The 20,577-nt window shown below is 41.7% G+C and overlaps 1 protein-coding gene across 10 annotated transcripts; it reads left to right on the top strand.

Annotated features, from left to right (window-relative positions):
* The first annotated feature begins 6,030 nt into the window (after positions 1–6,030).
* On the top strand, positions 6,031–10,637 carry LOC133918930 (aspartic proteinase 36-like). 10 transcript variants are annotated; one of them, XR_009909868.1, is made up of 5 exons: positions 6,041–6,450; positions 6,534–6,604; positions 6,759–6,846; positions 9,329–9,511; positions 9,883–10,637. XR_009909868.1 is itself a non-coding variant. In XM_062363065.1 (4 exons), exons 1-4 carry the CDS (start codon positions 6,385–6,387, stop codon positions 9,898–9,900), a joined length of 243 nt encoding a protein of 80 aa, XP_062219049.1. In that variant the 5' UTR covers positions 6,031–6,384; the 3' UTR covers positions 9,901–10,637. The 10 variants fall into 10 exon arrangements, 1 of the variants encoding a protein (XP_062219049.1); XR_009909871.1 differs by having other exon boundaries at positions 6,056–6,450; positions 6,534–6,619; positions 9,352–9,511; XR_009909869.1 differs by having other exon boundaries at positions 6,056–6,450; positions 6,534–6,626; positions 9,352–9,511.
* The last annotated feature ends 9,940 nt before the right edge of the window (positions 10,638–20,577 follow it).

The following is a 20,577-nucleotide window of genomic DNA, read 5'->3' as shown; positions in this document are numbered from 1 at the left end:
ACGCAGTGATGGTTCTACCACAAGGTAGATCAACAGGAATTTCTCGTTTTGAAATGCGAGGAGGTAAAGGGGAACCACGCTCCTGACATGCAATCGAAAGCTTCCCAGCGGACTGCTCTCGAGGCCTTCGCCAGATGCGCGAAGTATTTATCCACCCGGGACTTCGTAGAGGAGTTTATAGCCGTCGAAGTGTGGCCCCTCAGAACTTCACACTAGCGCTTCGAAAAAGCGAAGACACGTGAAACGCTTGCCGCAAGGGGCCCGGAAGAAAAAGGCATTGGCCCTTCAGAAAAGACCGTGCGAGGTTGCCACCGACGACGCTCATGAAGAGGCAACTCCTGAGGGTGCAGTGGCACTGCACACCATGCTCTTAAGGCAAGAGGTGCCCGAGAGCACCCAGGATCCCCGCCCCTCCCTGAAATCGGGGTTCTGCTCTCGCGTGGACCTTCCCACGCTAATCCTCAGCGATGAGGAGGAGGATCTAGCGGAAACATGAACCATCGTCGAAACTACTGCCAGGGACGCCGAGGTCGAAGGGGGTGAAAATATTGAAGCTGTAGCCGACTCTTCACCCTCGTCGTCCTCGAGCTCGTCCTCTGGCACTGAGGAGTCTACGCCCACTGTGCCCCACCGTGGCGGGAAAGGGCTGATGAGCCACGGCGGGCTGATTGACGCGAAGGCTATCGAGCCTGAGGCGTTTAAGATTTCTTCATTTGAACCAAGCTCTGGGGAGGTCAGCGATGCGAAGAAGATTTTTAGCACCTTCGTCTTGCCCAAGCTTGAGATTTCTCTTGCCCGGAAGCCCGCCACCGAACTTCTCGACGCTTTCAACGTGGCGATTGCGAAGGTATATCCGTATGTTCTATTATGTTTGTATTTCCTTGTCATTTTATTACTCGCTCTCATATCTGTGCGACGTCCCAGGCTGTGCTTATCTTGCGGGCTCAACGCAAACAAGCGGAAAATTATGAAGCCCACGCCTGGAACGCGGAGGCGCAAATAGACATGTCGTAGAAGCGTGCGGAAAGAGCCGAAGGCCACAAACGTGAATTTGCGCGCCGAGCGATGGAAACCGAGGCACGCCTGGAATAGCTCGAGAAGGAACTAAGCACCCTCCGCTCAGAGAAACAGAGCGCCGAAGAGGAGGTCAAGTGCTTGCGGCAAAATTTATAATCATCAGAAGCGCAAGTCTCTGACCTACAGGCGCTCTGCACCGCTGAAACCGCTAAAGCACAATGGTTGCAAGAAGAGCTGAATGAGACGGAGGCTTTGTCCGAAGATGCCTTAAATGCACTTGGGGAGTTGGAGCCGAAGGCCGTCGCCGCATGCGAAGCAATCAGCAGCACCTTTGAAGGGATCGGTGCTTCAACCACGCCCCCAACACTCGATATTGTTGGGCTGGGTGGTCTTATAGGGTGGATTAATGAAACCGGTGGAAACCTTCTTCCTGTACTCAATTGTATGGCAACTTTTGCCCAATGGTCTCAACCCGAAGCCTTGTCCAATCAATTGAAATGACCAGCTGCGGCCATCATATTGCACTCCAGAAGCACACCTTCCAGTATCCAATAGACATGTCTACTTCGGCCATGTCGAGGGCATCGAAGGCCATTGCCCAATCATTCACCACCAATTATTGGTGTAGACATGGCCGCGATCTTGCCCTCCGGGAGGCGGAGATGAACCGCCGTGAGTACGTTGCTTCTTACTACCAGTTTTATTTAATTGGTTGAGTCGTGTGCACTTTGAAGAAATCTTTCTCTTGCAGGCGAAGGCGAGGGACGATCCTTCGGCTAAGGCTACGACCGCGGCGGCCGAAGAGACAGGGAAGGTGTGACGAATTAGTGCGAAGCGTCACATTGTCTATTAAAATTTTGTTATAACCTGGGGCGATGTAATATATATTAGCGATGTAATATATACTATTTTTACTTGTTGCGAAATGTTCTTGACTGTTTGCGCTCCCTGCACATGTCCTCCCCTTGGACACTGCGCAAGTAGCTGAAGAGGCTGTTCCGTTACTATGATGCAGCACAATTTTTTTTGTCTTGGTCTTGCTGGGACTCCTTTCACCGCCGCCATCCAGATATTGAGTTCGAGCGGTACTGGGAGGCGAAGTGTAGGGCATACGATGCGATGAATAACAGAACCAAAGCATTTTGGATATCTTTTAGCCCTTCGGCTTTGGTTACCCACAGAGCTGAGCACAACTCGTGTCGGATTGCGCGTGGAGACGTCGAACCTTCACCTACTCTCATCGAACCGAAGCCCGAGCCCGAAGACGACGACGGACTCCTGCCTCGCCAGCCTCAGCTTTGCTACCGCTGGGGGCCCTCTTCGTAGTTAGTGCAACACACCGAAGGCGAGGGAGCCCTTCATGCATCTCCCTCTGCTTCATCTTCTTATGTTGGGTCCCCACTGGACCTAACTATGTCTTTTCATGCTAGTCAAGGCATATCCTTTCAATTTGGTTTTAGTCGATGGTATAAGAATTTTGTTGATCCTGATATTGATCGCTTTGCGGAATAAAAAGTGTTTTTTACAATTAATGTTACTTCGTTTTTGGGCGTTTGAGTTGTTTCTTCGGCGGTACCACACTTGAAGTGTGATTTTAATAAAGACGTTTCGCAATGCTTTTAGAGGTTAGGAACACTTCGCAATAACTTGAGCAAAGTCTCCCTCGGTGAACACTGCTCACCCCTTTCTAGGGCCGCAGGAACCGAGTACCATCCGGGATAAAAAGTGTTTTCTCGAGTGTCATTCTCGATAATTTATTTGGGGTGATGCTTCAGCGGTGATGGATGTTTAAGATCTGAGAACGCCGTCCCCCCCCCCCCCCCCTTGACTTTTTGCCGTAGGTACCTTCGGCTGCGATGGAGTGTTGTTCCAAGAATGTCGTCCCCCCTGACTTTTTGCCGTAGGTACCTTCGGCTGATGGAACTTTATTATTTAGTGCGAGGGTAGGCACTCTTAGCCCCCGAATTTTTAGCAAGAAGTGCGCCGCTTTCGTTTAGGTCGAGCGGCACTTCGGCTTTTCTTCTGAAGGTTTGTTTTTCCTTCGGTGCGGGGGCAAGCACTCTTAGCCCCCAACTTTTTAGCGAGAAATACGTTGCCTTCTTTCAGGTCAAGCGGCACTTCGGCTTTTCTTCTGAAGGCTTGTTTTTCCTTCGGTGCAGGGGCAGGCACTCTTAGCCCCCGACTTTTTAGCGAGAAGTGCGCTGCCTTCTTTTAAGTCGAGCGGCACTTCAGCTTTTGTTCCGAAGGTTTATTTTTCCTTCGGTGCAGGGGTAGGCACTCTTAGCTTCTGACTTTTTAGCGAGAAGTGCGCTGCCTTCTTTCAGGTTGAGCGGCACTTCGGCTTTTCGAAGGCTTGTTTTTCCTCCGGTGCGGGGGCAGACACTCTTAGCCCCCGACTTTTTAGCGAGAAGTGCGCTGCCTTCTTTTAGCTTGAGCTGCACTTCGGTTTTTTTTCCGAAGGTTTATTTTTCCTTCGGTGCGGGGGCAGGCACTCTTAGCCCCCGACTTTTTAGCGAGAAGTGTGCTGCCTTCTTTCAGGTCGAGTGGCACTTCACTTGTAGGGAAAGCCAAAGGCTTCTGGGTGTGACACATGTTTGGGGGTAAATAGTCTCAATTGATTCTGCTCGTCTTGGGTACAGTATGATCCTATTTATAGCTTGTACTCAACCACTCCACGCTGGGGTTTACAGTTTTACCCCCTCACCTGCTACATTCTCGGGATATTCGGAGGCATTATGGTACAATCAAGTGTATTTACATAATTACAACTCTACCCTGGGCAATTAAGTGGGCCTTGACATCCAACCGTGGTCTTTGGCCGATCCCATGACTGCGCCGAAGGCTTCTCAGCTATCAGTCCGAGGTTCACCATGGGCTTCGCTCCTCCCATTTGGCACCATGAGTCGATCTTCGATCTCCGGCTGAAGACGTGCTGGTACCTTCGCCCACTTCGGTTAGCAAGACTGCCAGTGTAGTCTTCGGCTTCCGACCGAAGGCCCGTTGTCGCCTTCACCGACGCGGGTAACTGGGACCGCAGACGCAACTTCGGGCTTCGACCAAAGGCTCATCTGGGCCTTCGCCCGCACGGATGATGGATTTGGGCCAACCTCCGGGCTACGACCGAAGGTACTTCGTGATCTTCGTCTGCACTCCATGAAACATCGCTGCAACACCCGAATGCGTAGCCACCGGTAGACTTCGAGTTACCCTATGAAGGGGGAGGGCGAGAGATCATCCCCAACATTGTGCATTTTATAGAAGTATAGACATAAAAATACGTAAGGAAAACGGTAATCCTCTTACCCGAACGCTCGACAATGGATGATTTGTTCGGATGGTCCATCCACCGTTCTCCATGTATCTAATGGCATGTTGCACCCCGTCGATCGTTATCCAAGACACAGGACCTGAAATTTCTATCTTCCTAGTACTCAATAAGCTGACGTCCGGCAACTTATATTGCTAGGATTTAAGCGGATATGTAATGGATAGTGCTGAATTAATACTACTAATATTACTTGGTTGCATCCGACATGTGAAAATATCAGACACTTCACGAGAGTAAGATAGAGGTTAATAGGAATTTGGAGTTGTGGAGATATGCTTTAGAATTGAAAGGTTTTAGACTTAGTATAGGATCAAAACCGAGTATATGAAGTGCGACTAGGCATGAGGGAGAATATATTAGTTTCGGTGGAGAGGTGGTTTCCAAGAATGATACTTTTTGATGTTTGGGATCGATGCTACAGATGGATGGTGATATCGATGAAGATGTTAGTCATAGAATCAAAGCTGGATGGATGAAATAACGCTAAGCTTCTGGCATCCTCTGTGACAAGAGGGTGTCAAAAAAGTTGAAAGGTAAGTTCTATATGACAACGATTAGATCCGTGATGTTGTATGACGCTAAATATTGGCCAACTAAAAGGCGACATGTCTAACAGTTAAGTGTAGCAGAGATGCGGATGTTGCAATGGATTTGTGGCCATACAAGAAAGGATTGGATTTAAAATAATGATATACGTTATAGGATAGGGGTAACACTAATTGAAGAAAAACTTGTCGAACATCGGTTGAAATGGTTTGGACATATCTAACAGAGGCCGCTAGAGTCACCTGTGTATAGCGGGATACTGAGACACACTAATAATATGAAGAGAGATAGGAGTCAACCAAACCTAAACGGGAGGAGTCTGTAAAGAGAGAGTTGAAGGAATGAAATATCCCCAAAGAACTATCTACGGATAGAAGTGCGTGAAAGTTAGCAATCTACATGCCAGAACCATAACTTATGCATTAGTCTTCTTGCACCGTTATTACTTTTTTTACTATTACTAGTACCTTTCTTATCATTATTGTTTTTTTATCATCTTTTTTATTGGATCTTGTGGTTTTCATCTCAACCTACCCCAACTTGCTTAGGACAAAAGTAGTTGTTGTTGTTGTAGGCTCAAAGATGTATGATTTTTTAAGCCTGGATAATGTTTTTTAATTTTGTTGTTTTTCATAAATACTTAGTAACTATGAGTGTCCGAAGTCCTCATCTTTGTAGCTCTATATATACTGCTGTTATCGTGTAAATAGTAAAGCTATCATTCTCTCCATTTACTTCTCCAAGTGTATAACTGGGTTTTAGTACCAACTTGAGTACAAGTCATATAAAGTGCTACTGTAGCTTTCAATTGTCTGAACGTTTTTGCTGTGGTCTCTTCAGCTGATGTTTTAACTGTAATGTGAGATATATGGATTTAGAAAATCAAGATGTCATGTTTCTCTGAATTAAAAAGAAGCACCTTTGTCTGATTCCAGTTTAGTTACCACGCGATTACCAGTTCCTCCAACCACTGCTATGGACTATGGTGTAACACACTAGCCTTATTTCGTCCTGGCCACTTACCTTGGCCTAAACTTTTCCTGTTTTCCACCTCCATCTTGGGTGTCAATGCAATAGTGAAACCAAATGCATGACAGTGTTGCAGCTGCTTGTAGCTGATGACATGAAGTTAAGCACTGTGCTGATGCTAGGACATCCGCACCAATGTGTGTGTGTTGTTGTTTGACTTGTATGCGTAGCCATGGCCATCTAGGACAAATCCGAATTCAGCTGTAGGCATTGTTTGATAGCAGGAGACTAGAATTTGAGGACAAACAAGTTTTATTATAATTTCATACAACAGACATTGGTTGACATAATGCTCATGTGAGGCATGCTTTTGTTATGGATGACATTCTTTTTAGTTTGCGACACCTTATGAAAATTTACCTTGTAGGCCACACTACAATGTCAACCTGAAAGTGATTGCTGTTGGTGGTGCGACGCTGCAGCTTCCAACAAATACTTTTGATACAGGTGAAAGTAAAGGTACTATGATTGATAGCGGGACAACACTGACGTATCTCCCAGAGGAAGTTTATAAGACTATGTTGGCTGCGGTATGAATGCTTCTATCTGAACAAATCCTTGTAGTGAAGAGCAATTTGTGGCCACCACATGATGTTTTCTTGATGATTTGTAGGTTTTTGATAAGTATCAAGATATGTACTCACCTAATTATCAAGACCCTCTCTGTTTCAAGTTTTCTGGAAGGTAAGCTTGGCAATGGTTCTCTGTAAACTCCCCTGCTCTCCATATATTGATACATGCATTTGTACATTCATCGTGAAGGGTTCATCTCCCCACATGGCCCCTTTTGTTTTTTATTTTCGTATGTTTTTAAGTCCTTCACTAAATTCCTTTGCAGTGTAGATGATGAATTTCCCATAATCACCTTTCATTTTGAGGGAGACCTTACACTGAATGTTTACCCTGATTACCTATTGCAAAATGGGGTAAGATAACATCCCTTTTCCCTGCTTTTTTGTGACTAATATAGCAACATTCTGTCAAGCCATTAGCTTTGCATCTACAAATCAGGCGCACTGCCCCATAGGTTTCATGCTAGTTTATGTCTGCCATTATTCATTTGCATGCTGTGTCACCAAAAAAATTATTGAACTGGACGTATTCCATGCATGACTGTTTCAATTCTTAAAATCGATGCACGACTGTTTCCTGCTTGCCAGATCTGTTTTGTGCTGTGTATTGATTTGTGCCCATAAGTCTCTTTTCTATTTTAACCCTTCCCTTGACATTCTTATGGCGGACACAGCAATAAAACTTTTCCTCTTTTGAGTTTCTTGCTTTCTGACTGTAAATACTGTGATTGGGTTTCCTATATATGCATTCTTATCAATCAATCTGTATGCCTATATGTGCCAGATGAATAAATCTAATGAAGTAATGAAACTTGATACTCTCCTTGAGTATTTCCGGAATAGGTAATACTTCTGTTACACAAATGTCAACAGCACATGCCTGCAGTAAGCTCATTATATTACCTCTTAACTTCGATATGGAACATATTATAGAGCATGAATTTAGCTGTGCGCTCGCAAATGAAATTTACCAAATGCCATGGTACATTTTGTCTAGTTTTGGTTTTGACTCTCTTACCATATTCAGTATCACATGAATTATTGGGCCATGCTTATGGGCTAAATTGAACAGAAGTTCAGAAGTGAGTTGTATTATGTTACAACATTAGAATTTCTGTTCTCCAAAGATGAGTGACACATTTGAACTTTGACCAACTCTTGATTGGATACATCAAGTTAGTAATTCACTGAGTTTGACCTCATAACTGACTGTAACAATAAACAAATGCCAGAGCTTACATTCTTGTAATTAAAAGCTTGAGTACAGACAGAATAAAACCAATCTGTCCCTTGTCGTTTCCTGATTTTCTAATCTTCTTTGTTTTGTTTAGCATTTAGCAGTTTCCTTGTTACTACCAGCTGTTCATCAGCCCACCTCATACTTGGTTCATGTTGCGATGCATTGGTATGTGTATTTGATAAAACTTTTTACTAAGTGCTATGGGTGCCAGATAGTCAGCTGACTTGTTTATCGAAGTCAGAAATCCTGACGTTAGATGACTTTTGTGAAGTACAGGGGTATTTTCCTGCTAGAGTTTAGTACTTGAGAACTGGCTGAGGACATTCTACTTGTTTGTTGTGGACGGGACTTGCAGTAAATTATGCCTGTGTAGCTTGAAAAGTTATCAAACAATTCAACGAAAGGAAAAAAAAAATCCGAATTCAGTTATCATATTGAAATAGTATGCAAACACTCTTCATGGAACAATTTTTGATCTCTGGAGGGCATCTTAGTTCACTGGTAACTTAACCAAAACACAGCTACCACCTAAAGTTGATATTACCATATAACATCTACGTTTACTGAAATTTGTTCTATTAGGACACAACACAAAGATATATTTTTGTTTAATAATTTTTTTGTCGTATATTCAAAGGAAAAGAAAAGAATTTGTTCAAAACATTGTGTTTCTATTCAGATGCTTGTCCTTGTTTCTGCAGCAGAATTTCTGGCTGTGGAGTGAGTTAAAATGCTATTTATGGACTGGGGTATTTCTCCTATGTTTTCTACCCCAAAAGCCCACTTTTGGATTGCTATTTACATCTGATTTTGTTGTTAGTAACAATGTGCTATTTAATGTTCTAGCCTGCCCATGGAATCTCTGATGTAGAACATGGAAGTTTTGTTCTGTAAGAACTTGTTTAGAGTTTTGTTCTTACAAGGAAAAAGAAAAGGAAAGAGATTTAGATTGTAAACACTTCTAGTTTAGTGGGGGATTTTATGGTCCTTTTGGGACTGGCCATGTAAATTACAGCAACTTGCTTGAGCAACTTATAAGCATTAATGTCGGGTTAAGGTTTGGTTCTTTTGGGCTTATATAACGCAACCTGCAACCTATCAGGTGCAGTCCAAACATGGGGTGTAATCGTGCAATCTGGCCTCCAATGTGGCGCCAAATGATGACGAGAAAAATTGTAAAAGAAAATGATGATGTAGTCTATTTTGTGTTGTGGCACCTTTTGAAACTTCAACTTCCTACCCAAAAGACGTTGAAGATAAAGATATGACCGTTTTGTGTAATAACCTGTCATTTTTTATCTTTTTTATTTATCATCATATGTCTGAAATCTTAATATAGGAAAGAATTGGAACTCGAAATTCTACATACTGGTTGAGTAAAATAAGAAGTACGTGTATAATTCTTCTTTTTTGAAGATCTATTTTCACACATCGTCCAGATAAGTCAGACTATTTTTGAAGTAAACACACGAGGGACATGCACCATACACGTGTATGCGTTCACTAGGCATGCTAGAATTTTTTTTTGAAGGCTTTCTAGTCCTTGCACACTTTTTCACTGTGGCCGTTCCAATCTATACTCTTCCGTGCATCAAGGTGTTCACTGCGTGCTAAAACAGGTGCCCGGAAACTTTATCAAAGCGGAGGTACTCCCAGCTGCAGAGAAGGAAGATATAAATGCTTGATATTGTTACAAAGCAGAGGAAGGCTTTGTTTCAAGAAGGAAATAATGATGTGGCCTAGGCCACTCCAAATATTTCAGTTGATGCTACCACAAAGGTTTGCAATGAATCAAATATTTCTTTTATTCAGATTGGTGCATTTTGTTCCAATGTAAAGCATGGCAAGAAGGAGGATATTCTTACTGATGTTATGACAAACAAAGCAAGATGATTTCATGCTACTGAAGAAACAATCTCCAATTTGTGGGTCTCATGTTCAGCAGAGGAGAATGAGAAATTAAGTTGAAATGTACTTTGATTTATTTATGATGAGTGATTGACATCAGTATTTATTTGGCTTAATAGTCTTTGGTTTGCATGAGCTTTGATGTGATATGAATTGATTTGAGATTTTATTTGAGCATATTGATTATGGACTAATTGGAATTGGAGTTGAAAATGTCCGTTTGATTATCTTATGGTGTGCAGGTGGTGGATGCAACTTAGCGGTCGACGATGAGATGCTCGGGGCTAAGCGGAGTGCTCAGTGTCGGACGATCAAGGAGGTCAGACAGAGTCAAAAGTGATTCTAGCTGAACACGTAGAGGTCAAGCAAAGCATGGAAAGTGGATGTAGGCGTATTGATAAAGTCAAACGAAGGGGATGATGGTGCAAGTGATAAGGCGGCCAAAGGAATCGGGAGCGGGAGAGACTTGTTGGCGGTCAGGATCGTATGGCGGAGTATATGTATCGATATCGAAGCACTTGCTTAAGGTGTAAGTAAGGTGGTGAGTCACGCTTTAAGAAGTATGCAAGCGATTTCACAGTTTGGCCTCAAAATCATAGGAGGACTGGAGGAGTACGTGGCACCATCGCGAAGCTTGCGTCAAGGCAAAGCTAAGTTGTAAAGGCGTCATAGTCGTTCGATGAATGGAGAAGAAAATAGATTAAAATATCTTCGGTGATAGGTAGGAGTGTACTACAATAGATGGTATTTTGGGAAAAAGCTAGGAAACTTAGGGATTAAGTTTATTAGGCCTATAAATAGAGGGGTAGGACTATGAGAGAGTTTGAACCAGTCAATTGAGTTCCCTTTACCACCTATTTGAGAGTTTAGAACTAGAGTTTTAGATGAGAGAATGATGAGTGTTTAGCTTATGTAATAGGTGAGAGTTTTAAGAGAAATCTTTGTAATCCATCTAAAATAGGGTTGACATTTTTTATAATGAAGTTTATGTTTTTCATATGCTTGAATTCCCCTTCTGCTTGTTTCCCTCTATTGGTTCCTTGTAAGTTTGTAAGTTTTTTGGTTTTCGATTTTGATTTTTGTTTTGGTTTTTGAGCTGAAATTTCAATATTTTATGAGGTCATTTTTCTTGTTGTTAGAGACATAAAATTCACATGCACACGTTTGTGTGATGGGGTTTTGAATTCTCTTGCCTCTAGATAATTAATTTGGAGAGTTTTGTTGCTTGGTGTTCATCTTTTCTTATCTCTTTGCAAGTTGTGATTTTTTGAGTGCTAAGACATATGGATTGATTTTAAATGGAACATATGGTTCGTATACTATTCGTGCAGTTGTGTTGCTTCGATTTTCTCTTATTAAAACTTATCTCTATTTTTGCTTCCGCATGATTTTTAAGATACGTCAGGTGATCTAAATAGGAGAATGTGATCGATTTCACAAGAAATTTGTTGAGACGTTTATTCATCTTCTCTAGTTGTCAATCTCATTCTTACCATTGGTACCAGAGTCGGTTTGATCACTTGTTGATCTTAATCGGCTTTGTCATCCATAGACGACATGGAGAGAAGTGGAAAGATTATGTTGTTTGATGGTCGTGATTTTTCGTACTAGAAGGTGCGCATGAAGGCTTATCTCTTAAGTTAAGGAAGTGCAATTTGGGAGGTAGTTGATTCCAACTATGAGATCTCTACTGCTCGTACGACTCAGGTTCAAATCAAATAGTATGAGCTAACAATCATGTCATAAATATTTTGTTCATAAGCCTGAGTCAGAATGAGTTTGACAGGGTTCAATACCTCTGTACTGCTCAGGAGATCTAGACTACTCTGAGTGTCTTTCTTGAAGACACTAATCAGATTAAGGCTAGACGCTAAAACACATACAACCAAGAATATTAAATGTTTGTGCAAGGCCTCGGAGAGTCTTTGGATGCCATGTTTGCTTGCTTTGATGAAATTATTAGCAATCTTCGATCAACTGGTGTTTTACCTTATGCTGACCACGAGAGAGCGATCAAGCTTCTCTATGCTCTGGATCGTAGTATATGGGAAGTGAAGATCTCGAGCATTGAAAAGTCATCAAGTTATGACATGTTAACATGTGTTGAATTCTTCAGCAAGCTTAAGTCCACCGAGATAGCCATCGGCTCGGATTGGTTTCAGAAGTCATTGTCTCAGAACATGGCGTTGGTTTCCGGACCTAGTGATGGCAACCAGTCCGAAGTTGGTATTTCTTGTGATAACACTTTATCTGGTGGATTTGCTTTGTCTTTCTTGGTCTCTATCATAGAGGAGCAGGTGGATGTGCTTAATGATGAGGATCTTGCACTGATCGTAAAGAAATTCATCCGCTTCTATAACAACCGCAGAGACCGGAGGAGGGGCAGTTCCCGTGCCTACTTTGAGTGTGGTGACACCACCCACTTCAAGGCGGACTGTCACAAGCTCAAGAAGAAGGAAGACCACAACCACGACTATGACAAGCACAAGAAAAAGAATAAGAAGCCCTTCTTCAAGAAGAACCGCGACAAGATAGCTAAGAAGGCGGCCAAGATGTCTTCTAGGGCGTTCATGACAGCTCTCAGCGATATTGACACATCTTCAAGCAAGGAGAGCTCAGAGGAGGATGAACCGCAAGGTAAGAAGCCAAGGATCTTACCGGCCTTTGTTTTATGACGGATGACAGCAACGATAGTGACCTTGAGCTTGATCCCTCTAAGGTATTACCTTACTATGACCAGCTTTTCATTCAAGTCGATACCTTGAATGATGCTCTCGTTAGCCATGATATCTTACTTAAGAAAATTGTGCGTGAGTTGAAGGAGTTTAGGTCTAAGTATGAGTCTGTTTCTTCTGAGCATGCATTGCTTAAGTCTAGGCGTGATGATGATGAGTGTGAGAGTTGTTTAGTGGTTATGACAGAATTTATCGTGCTTTAGGCTTTGCATGCTCAAGTTGGCAGTCGACTTGAGATTGCTTAGAAGAAGCTCTCTAAGAAGGAATCTAGATCCACTCTCTTAGGCGCCTACATGAATTGCCATTTGCTTGCAAAGGATGTTGAACTGAAAGCAGTGTGCATCAAGGAGTTGGAATTTAAACTGAAGAGTGCTGGGAGTTTGAATGATGTGCAGTCAAATTGTTCCACCTGTATCGTCTTTCAGGATAAACTCAGCTGGGTTAGATGGCAAGTTGAGAAGCTTTTAGCCGAGAATGAATATCTCCTTTCTCTAGTGGAGAAATGCTCAGAAGGCAAGGGTAAACTGAATTTGATCTTTGCCAAAACCAAGATATGTGCCAATAAGGTGGGTTTGGCTCTTGGATTGGGTTTTGAGAGGGTGGCTTACAGTGGGGAGAGTAAGACTGTTTTCTCCATATCTATTACTCTAGAAGTTGAGAAATCCAAAATCAATATCACACCACAACTCAACAAGAAACCCTTCCCACAGCCTACCAAGAGAGCTTCACAGTCTCAGATGAGAACCCCTGTGAGAGAGCCTAGAGTGACTGACAGTCGAGTTCCAAAGAGACGATACCACTACACCTACTGCTACAGAGAGGGTTATTTGGTTGGATTTTGCTTTCGCCATAGGAAGGATGAGCGGCGTGAGTGAGAGTGGTGTGCCTAGGACATATACCGTCCCTCTGTTGGTGTATATAAGCCCTCTTCTTGCTCTGCCCACGAGTCTCTAGCGCTTTTCGGTCTCTTTTTAAAGGTGATGCTCTATATGAATTTTATCATGACTCATATAATTTTGATTCACGTGTAAGAGGTTTTGAGTTCCAGTGTTTTGGCGGACCATATTTCTCTTTGTGGTTCTCACCCCTAACGTACTAGTGTTGATTTGCTGATTTGCATGCACCTGCTTTTAATGCTTCAGGGTGGATGACCCAGTACTAGATTCCCAAGAAGTTTATGACTAACCCAGTACTAAGCCATCCACTTACTACTTTTCCCACATGTAGGTGGCAGGCGGAGGCCTAGAGAATAAGTGGTTCATTGACTCTGATTATTCACGTCACATGACCAGAAATACATCATGGTTCTCCAGTCTCACCCTGATGAAACGACACGAGTACATCACTTGGGATTATCGGAAAGGAATAGTGAAAGCTAAAGGTATGATAAGGGTGAATGAGAGTTTTGCTCTCAAGAATGTGCCTTTGGTGGATTATCTGGGATACAATTTGCTTTCTGTATCTTAGTTGCTAGATGAGGATTTGGAAGTGTGTTTCAAACATGATACTTCTTGAGTTCTTGATTCTTTAGGCGCTTTGATTTGCCGGATTTTCAGGGTTGGGAGAATTTTTGGAGCTGATTTTTCTGAGTTCTTTGGTTCTTTTTGTTGTTTGATTGCTTAACCTTTTTCTAAGCTTTGGATGTGGCATAGGAGACTAGGGTATATGAGTTTTGACTTGTTTACTCGTTTGAGTGCCTTAGGTTTGATCCGAGGATTGTCTAAGCTCAAGTTTGAGAAGAATCTTGTTTGGGTCACCCACCAATCAATCTGATGATGACTGAATGATCGAGAGAACTTCTCCATATAGACACTATTGGTCCTCATCGTGTTCGTTCGACAGGTGGGAAGTGATATGTACTTATCATTGTTGATGATTTCTCTCATTACTCTTGAGTTTTCTTTCTTGTGTGCAAGGATGAGGTGTTTTCACACTTTTAGAGCTTAGCTTTAAGATTGTTCAAAGAACTCTCTAGTGCATTGAAAGCAATTTGCAGTGATAATGGCACCGAGTTCCAGAACTATCTTTTTACTGCTTTCTATCTTGAGTATAGTATTGAGCATCAATTTTCTGCCCCACACGTTTCTTAGCAGAATAGTGTGGTTGAGAGGAAGAATCACACTTTGGTGGAGATGGCTAGGACGATACTCGATGAGTATAGGATTCCTAGGAAGTTTTGGGCTGAGGCCATTAACACGGCATGCTACATCTTCAATTGAATTTTCTTGCGCTCGATCTTGAATTTGACTTCTTATGAGTTGCGTTTTGGGAGAAAGCCGAATGTTTCGTATTTGAGAGTTTTTAGGTGTCGGTGCTTCATCCTAAAGCATGACGATCTTGACAAGTTCGAGTCGCGTTCTTTCGATGGTATTTTTTTTGTATTCTCTTCATGTTCATTCTTACAGGGTCTTCAATGTTGACACTAACACCATCATGGAGTCTTGTGATGTTATATTTGATGAATCAACCCCTTGTGCTAGTCCTGTCTTTGAGTGTGCAGGTGATCAGGAGATGAGCGAAAGCATTTTTGTAGACAGCGACCTTCTAGCTTTCGAGGATGATGAGAATGATCCACTACTTTCTACTACTACACTCGCTCCCGAGCTAGTCCCTGCCTCCTCAACACCGGGAGAGAGTTCTGCAGCCTCTATTTCTATTTTAGCTACTTTCAAGCTTGCACCGGCAGTGTTTGAGGGGGAGGTCATCTCGCAGTGCGAAGTCCCTTAACACATTAAGCGGCGATATCCCCCACAGCTGATGATCGGCGACCTTGGTGAGAGGGTAACGAGGTCTAAATCTGTTTCTCATGCTCATTTCACTAGTTCTGCATTTGTTGCTTCTTTTGAGCCCCATGATGTTAGACATGATGTATCTGATTCGAGTTGGATCAATGCTATGCATGAAGAGCTTAAAAACTTTGAGAGAAACCAAGTTTGGGTTCTAGTAAAGGTACCCTCAAATGTTCACATCATAGACATCAAATGGGTTTTCAAAAACAGACAGAGGGAGGATGGGTCTGTAGTAAGAAATAAAGCTAGACCAGTAGCTCAGGGTTTCACTCAGGTAGAGGGGATAAACTTTGAAGAGACTTTTGCACCAGTAGGCAGGCTAGAAGCTATTAGGATCCTCCTTGCATTTGCGGCATCCCGAGGTTTTAAGTTGTATTAAATAGATGTCAAGAGTGCTTTCCTAAATGGTTTCATAGAGAAAGAGGTTTATGTCAAGTAATCCCTAGGCTTTGAGCATCCCAAATACTCTTATGGAGTACACAAGCTTCAGAAAGTTTTGTATAGGTTTAAGTAGGCACCTAGGGTTTGGTATGATAAGCTTAGGTCTTTTTGCTAGGTCATGGGTATGTGATGGGGTCAACGGATAAAATTTTGTTCACTCTCAAGCATGATAATGATTTCTTACTTGTTCAAATTTACGTGGATAATATCATGTTTTTTGCTCTTCTCATATACTTGTGGCTAAGTTTGCAGAAACTATGAGTAGTGAGTTCGAGATGTCGATGATGGACGTGCTCAACTTCTTTCTTGGGCTGCAAATCAAGCAATGCAAGTAAAGTACATTCGTCCACCAAACGAAGTACACTAATGATTTGCTGAAGAAGTTTAACATGAGTGATGCAAAGCCATTAACGATACCGATGGCTACCTTGATCATGCTTGATCTGGATGAAAATGACGAGGGGGTGGATCAACGGGAGTACATGAGCATGATCGGCTCCCTCCTGTACCTGACGACGATAAGACCCGACATTCACTTCACCGTCTGCTTGTATACTTGCTTCCAGGCTTCACCGAGGACGTCTCACTGCCAAGCGGTGAAACACATTCTGAGGTATCTCAAGCACACTCTCGAGTATAGCATTTGATTTTTTGCATCCTTTTCTCTTTCTCTTCGTGGCGTTTTGGATGCGGATTTTGCTGGTTGTAGAATTGACAAGAAGAGTACATCTGGTACTTGTCATTTCTTGGGTACTTCTCCTGTGGTTGGTCTTCTTGCAAGCAGTCTAACGTTGCACAGTCTACTGCTGCAGCTGAATATGTATTTGTTGCTAGCTGTTTCTCATAAATTTTGTGGATGGTTGCTACTTTGAGGAATTTTGTGTTAGATTTCAGAGTGTGCCACTTTTGTGTGACAACACCAGTGCTATAAGCTTAGCCGATAACTCATTTCAACACTCTAGAACCAAATACATAAATGTGAGATTTTACTTCCTGAGAGACCAAAATGAGAAGAGAGATATTGAGTTGAGCTACATAGATATCCAACACCAGCTTGCCGACATCTTTACCAAGCCTTTAGATGCAATAAGATTTGCTTTTCTGAGGGAAGAGCTTGGTGTGTACCATCTTTATGATATTATGTGAGGGGAGTTGCCTTTGTACATACTCTATCTTACTTTTGTTATATTTGCATTGCATAGCATAGCATTTTTGTAAGATAATCATGTTAGCAAGCTTCACTTATATGTTCTTTGCACTTTCTTGTACTAGTTGTGAATTTATGCTAAGTGTTGGATGTATAACAATTTGTGTAAACTTAGGCTTTTATTGAAACATAGCATAAAATCTGTTGAGCAACCTTGTCTTTTCTAAGAATGAACTCGAAATGTGAGCATAATCACTTTTCACCCTTTAGTCTTTGCTTTAGCTTGATCAGTGTTTAAATTAGGGCTAGTTTTGTGAAAATCTTATACTAGACCGCTTTGTTCAGTTCAACGGATTGGGGGTCTTTGACCTTTGTCTATGTAAATATTTAGCTTATCATTAATCCTTCAGAGAGCATGCGCTATTTTGTGTCGCAAAGGCACAACTTGTTTTGGCTTAGTGACAAATTGCATATTTTAAATCCTGTGTTGAGTTAATAAAATGAATGATCAAATTTTAAGCTAAAATTGAATCTAATACAGTGACTTAAGGTTTCATGTGCTTTGCCAAATAAGTGAACTTATGGTTGCTTAAAACTCACATGATGATAGTTAAATGATCAAATGCGAAAATTAACTTGTGCTTTTTAATGTGCTAAAAATGTTATTTTTTATGTTGTCAAACTAATGTTTGTATAGCTCGTCATGTTGAACTTGGTTGTCTAGTTTGAACTTGACATAGTACTAGTTTCTCTAATCTTTGCACTGATCATGAAACTGTGAATGTTTTTATGGTGATATCTTTTGGATAATTGAACAATATGATCAAAACTTGTTTCACTTCCGGTGCTTGTGACATGAACTCACTTCGAGACTTTGTGCGTCTTTGAGTTATATTGTTTACTCCTCCTAGTGTTTTGATATCTCTAGTCCTTGCAAGTGTTTCATGATCTATGTGAAGCTTTGTAGGTTTGTATTTCATTTGTATATCTTTTGCATAGTTTTGTATCCTTGATGTTTGCATTACTAAAGGGGAAGAAAATATGCCAAAGATACTATGTAGAAATATTCAACAAAAGGGGAGAAAATTGCACTTATCTAGAAATTAAAGGAAAAAATAGAATATGTGCAATCATCAAGGAGGAGCATGTATTCTTGGGTTTTTGAGTTTTTCTTACTTTTTTGAGGTTTTTGGCTCGTCTTTGCCTCTTTTAGTGCTGTTGCAACCTTTCTTATGCCAAGTGATATATTTTGCTGTTTCTCAAAATTTTGTCACTTGGATGAGCTAATCTTAATTTCTTCAAACTAAAATCTTTATGCTTTAAAGGTTGTCAATACATTCATCAAGGGGGAGATTGCGAAACCAAATTGAAATGTGCCTTGATTTACTTGTGATGAGTAATTGACATTGATATTTATTTGGCTTGATGATTTTTGGTTTGCATGAGCTTTGATGTTATTTGAATTGATTTGGGATTTCATTTGAGCATATTGATTATTGACTAACTAGAATTAGAGTTGGAGATATACGTTTGCTTGTCTTATGGTGTGTAAGTGATTGATGCAACTTGACGGTCGACGGTGGGATGATCAGGGCCAAGTGGAGTGCTTAGTGCCAGATGATCAAGGAGGTTGGGCAGAGTCAAAGGTGATTCTAACTGAACACGTGGAGGTCAAGCAAAGCATGAGAGACGGATGGATACGACGTGTTGACACAGTCAAGCGAAGGGGATGTTGGTGCAAGTGACAAGGTGACACGAAAAATCGGGAGCAAGAGAAACTTGTCGGCGGTCAGTATCGCATGACGGAGTACACGCGTCGACATCGAAGCGCTTGCTTAAGGTGTAAGTAAGGCGACGAGTCACGCTTTGAGAAGCGTGCAAATGGTTTGGCCTCAAAACCGTGGGAGAACTGGAGGAGTACGTGGCACCATCGCGAAGCTTGCGTTGAGGTGAAGCTAAGTCATAAAGGCGCCGCGACCGTCCGATTAATGGAGAAAAAAATAGACTAAAATACCATTAGTGGTAGGTGGGAGTGTAATACAAGAGAGGGGTATTTTGGGAAAAAAGTAGAAAACTTAGGGGCCAAGTTCTTAAGCCTATAAATAGAGGAGTAAGGTTATGAGAGAGTTTGAACCAGCCAATTGAGTCCCCTTGTGTCACCCATTTGAGAGCTTAGAGCTAAAGTTTTAGAGGAGAGAAGGATGAGTGTTTAGCCTATGTAATATGTGAGAGTTTTGAGAGATAAATCTTTGTAATTTGTCTATAATAGGGTTGACCTCTTTGAGTAATGAAATTTATATTTTTGCATATCCTTGAATTCCCCTTATTCTAGTTTCCCTTTACTGATTCCTTTGTAAGTTTGCAAGTTTTTCAGTTTCTGATTTTGATTTTTGTTTTGGTTTTTGGGTTGAAATTTCAGCACATAAAACTCACATACACACGCTTATGTGATGGAGTTTTGAATTCGCTTACCTCTAGACAATCAACTTGGAGAGTTTCGTTGCTTGTTGTTCATTTTTTCTTGTCTCTTTGCAAGTTATGATCTTTCGAGTGCTAAAATATATGGATTGATCTTAAATAGAACCTATGATTTATATAACATCTGTGTTTCCTCGATTTTCTTTTGTTAAAACTTCTCTTTATTTTTGTTTCCATTTGAGTTTAAGGTGCGTTGGGTGATCCAAATAGGAGAATACCATTGATTTCGAAAAAAATGCGTTGAGGCGCTTATTCACCCTCCTCTAGTCGTAAATTTCGTACCTACAGTGGTTTAGGTCAACACCTTCCACTTCGTGGTGCAGAAGCAAACCATGTGTTTGTAGGCTTGAAACAAGGAGCCTTGGGATGTCAAGGAGTTCCTTTCCATGTTGTCCACGCATTCAACTCGGCCCAAGCTAAGAGATTGAAGAAAGAAAGGCTTTAAGTCTGTCTCGGGTTCGGCTTGTCACCGTCGGACAAGCTCAGAGTAAAATTAACATTACTTCCTTACATGGTGTTTGTTTGAGATGTATGATTACTTATCGAAAAGCATATCTCTCAGCCTTTTAGAAAGATTTGGTCCGGTCCCCTGGTTCATCGTATGTGCGGTGTAGTAGCAAAATAGTGTAAGTAAGTTTTAAGTCTAGATCCATTTAGAGTTGAGTTTGTGGCTAGCCTGTGTGGCTATAAAGCCAAGGAGACCACCCCTGTAACCCTAGGATGAGTTTGATGTTTTTAGTTGTGAGGAGAGCCTCCAATGAAACATAGAGGGGATCACCTTTGTTATCTATTAAAGAACTACGGCCGATCTATTTTGGACTGCGAAGAGTGCATGATTAGGAATGTTTCCTAGGTGCGTGGGTTGAATCTTGCTAAATTCCCCTTCTCTAAATCATGATCTTCTTTGGGGGACACAGGTGGCAGAGTCATCTTGGGTTGGGTTGTGTCAATTGTAAGCCAATTCCCCTGTTATCTTGCTGCTCCGTTTGATCGTGAGTAATCAAGTTAGCCTAATTTGTTTCTGCTTTGGATTGCTATCATCTTGTCTCAATTGCTACTGTTGATTTCTTAGCCCCATAGAGTTGAGAGAGATATTTCTGCTATTATCCTAGTTTCGTTGCTGCTATTATTGCCCAAGGTGTTGGGGATAAATCAGAATTGTAAAAAGTTAGATCTGGACTTGTCACTGGTTTATGGATAGTTTGTCTAGGAGTCAACTAACCAGAATCGGTTATGGAGCAAATTGGAAAAACATGTGATTTATAAGTGTGTTTATGGATTTTTGGTAAAATATTATGGACAAGCATGAATACTTTTGCAGTAGTCACTCCGGTACAAAGATTTTTT

This window comes from Phragmites australis, chromosome 5, assembly GCF_958298935.1.
Source record: "Phragmites australis chromosome 5, lpPhrAust1.1, whole genome shotgun sequence".
In the NCBI taxonomy this organism is placed as follows: Eukaryota; Viridiplantae; Streptophyta; class Magnoliopsida; order Poales; family Poaceae; genus Phragmites; species Phragmites australis.
This window is presented reverse-complemented; position numbering and strand designations above follow the sequence as displayed.

Excerpts from the sequence above, each read along its gene's own strand:
- LOC133918930 (XM_062363065.1), top strand. The coding sequence starts at position 6,385 with ATGATTGATAGCGGGACAACACTGACGTATCTCCCAGAGGAAGTTTAT. Across the intron at positions 6,451-6,533 it reads ATAAGACTATGTTGGCTGCG|GTTTTTGATAAGTATCAAGA; the intron begins GTATGAATGCTT and ends GATGATTTGTAG. Across the intron at positions 6,605-6,758 it reads TGTTTCAAGTTTTCTGGAAG|TGTAGATGATGAATTTCCCA; the intron begins GTAAGCTTGGCA and ends ATTCCTTTGCAG.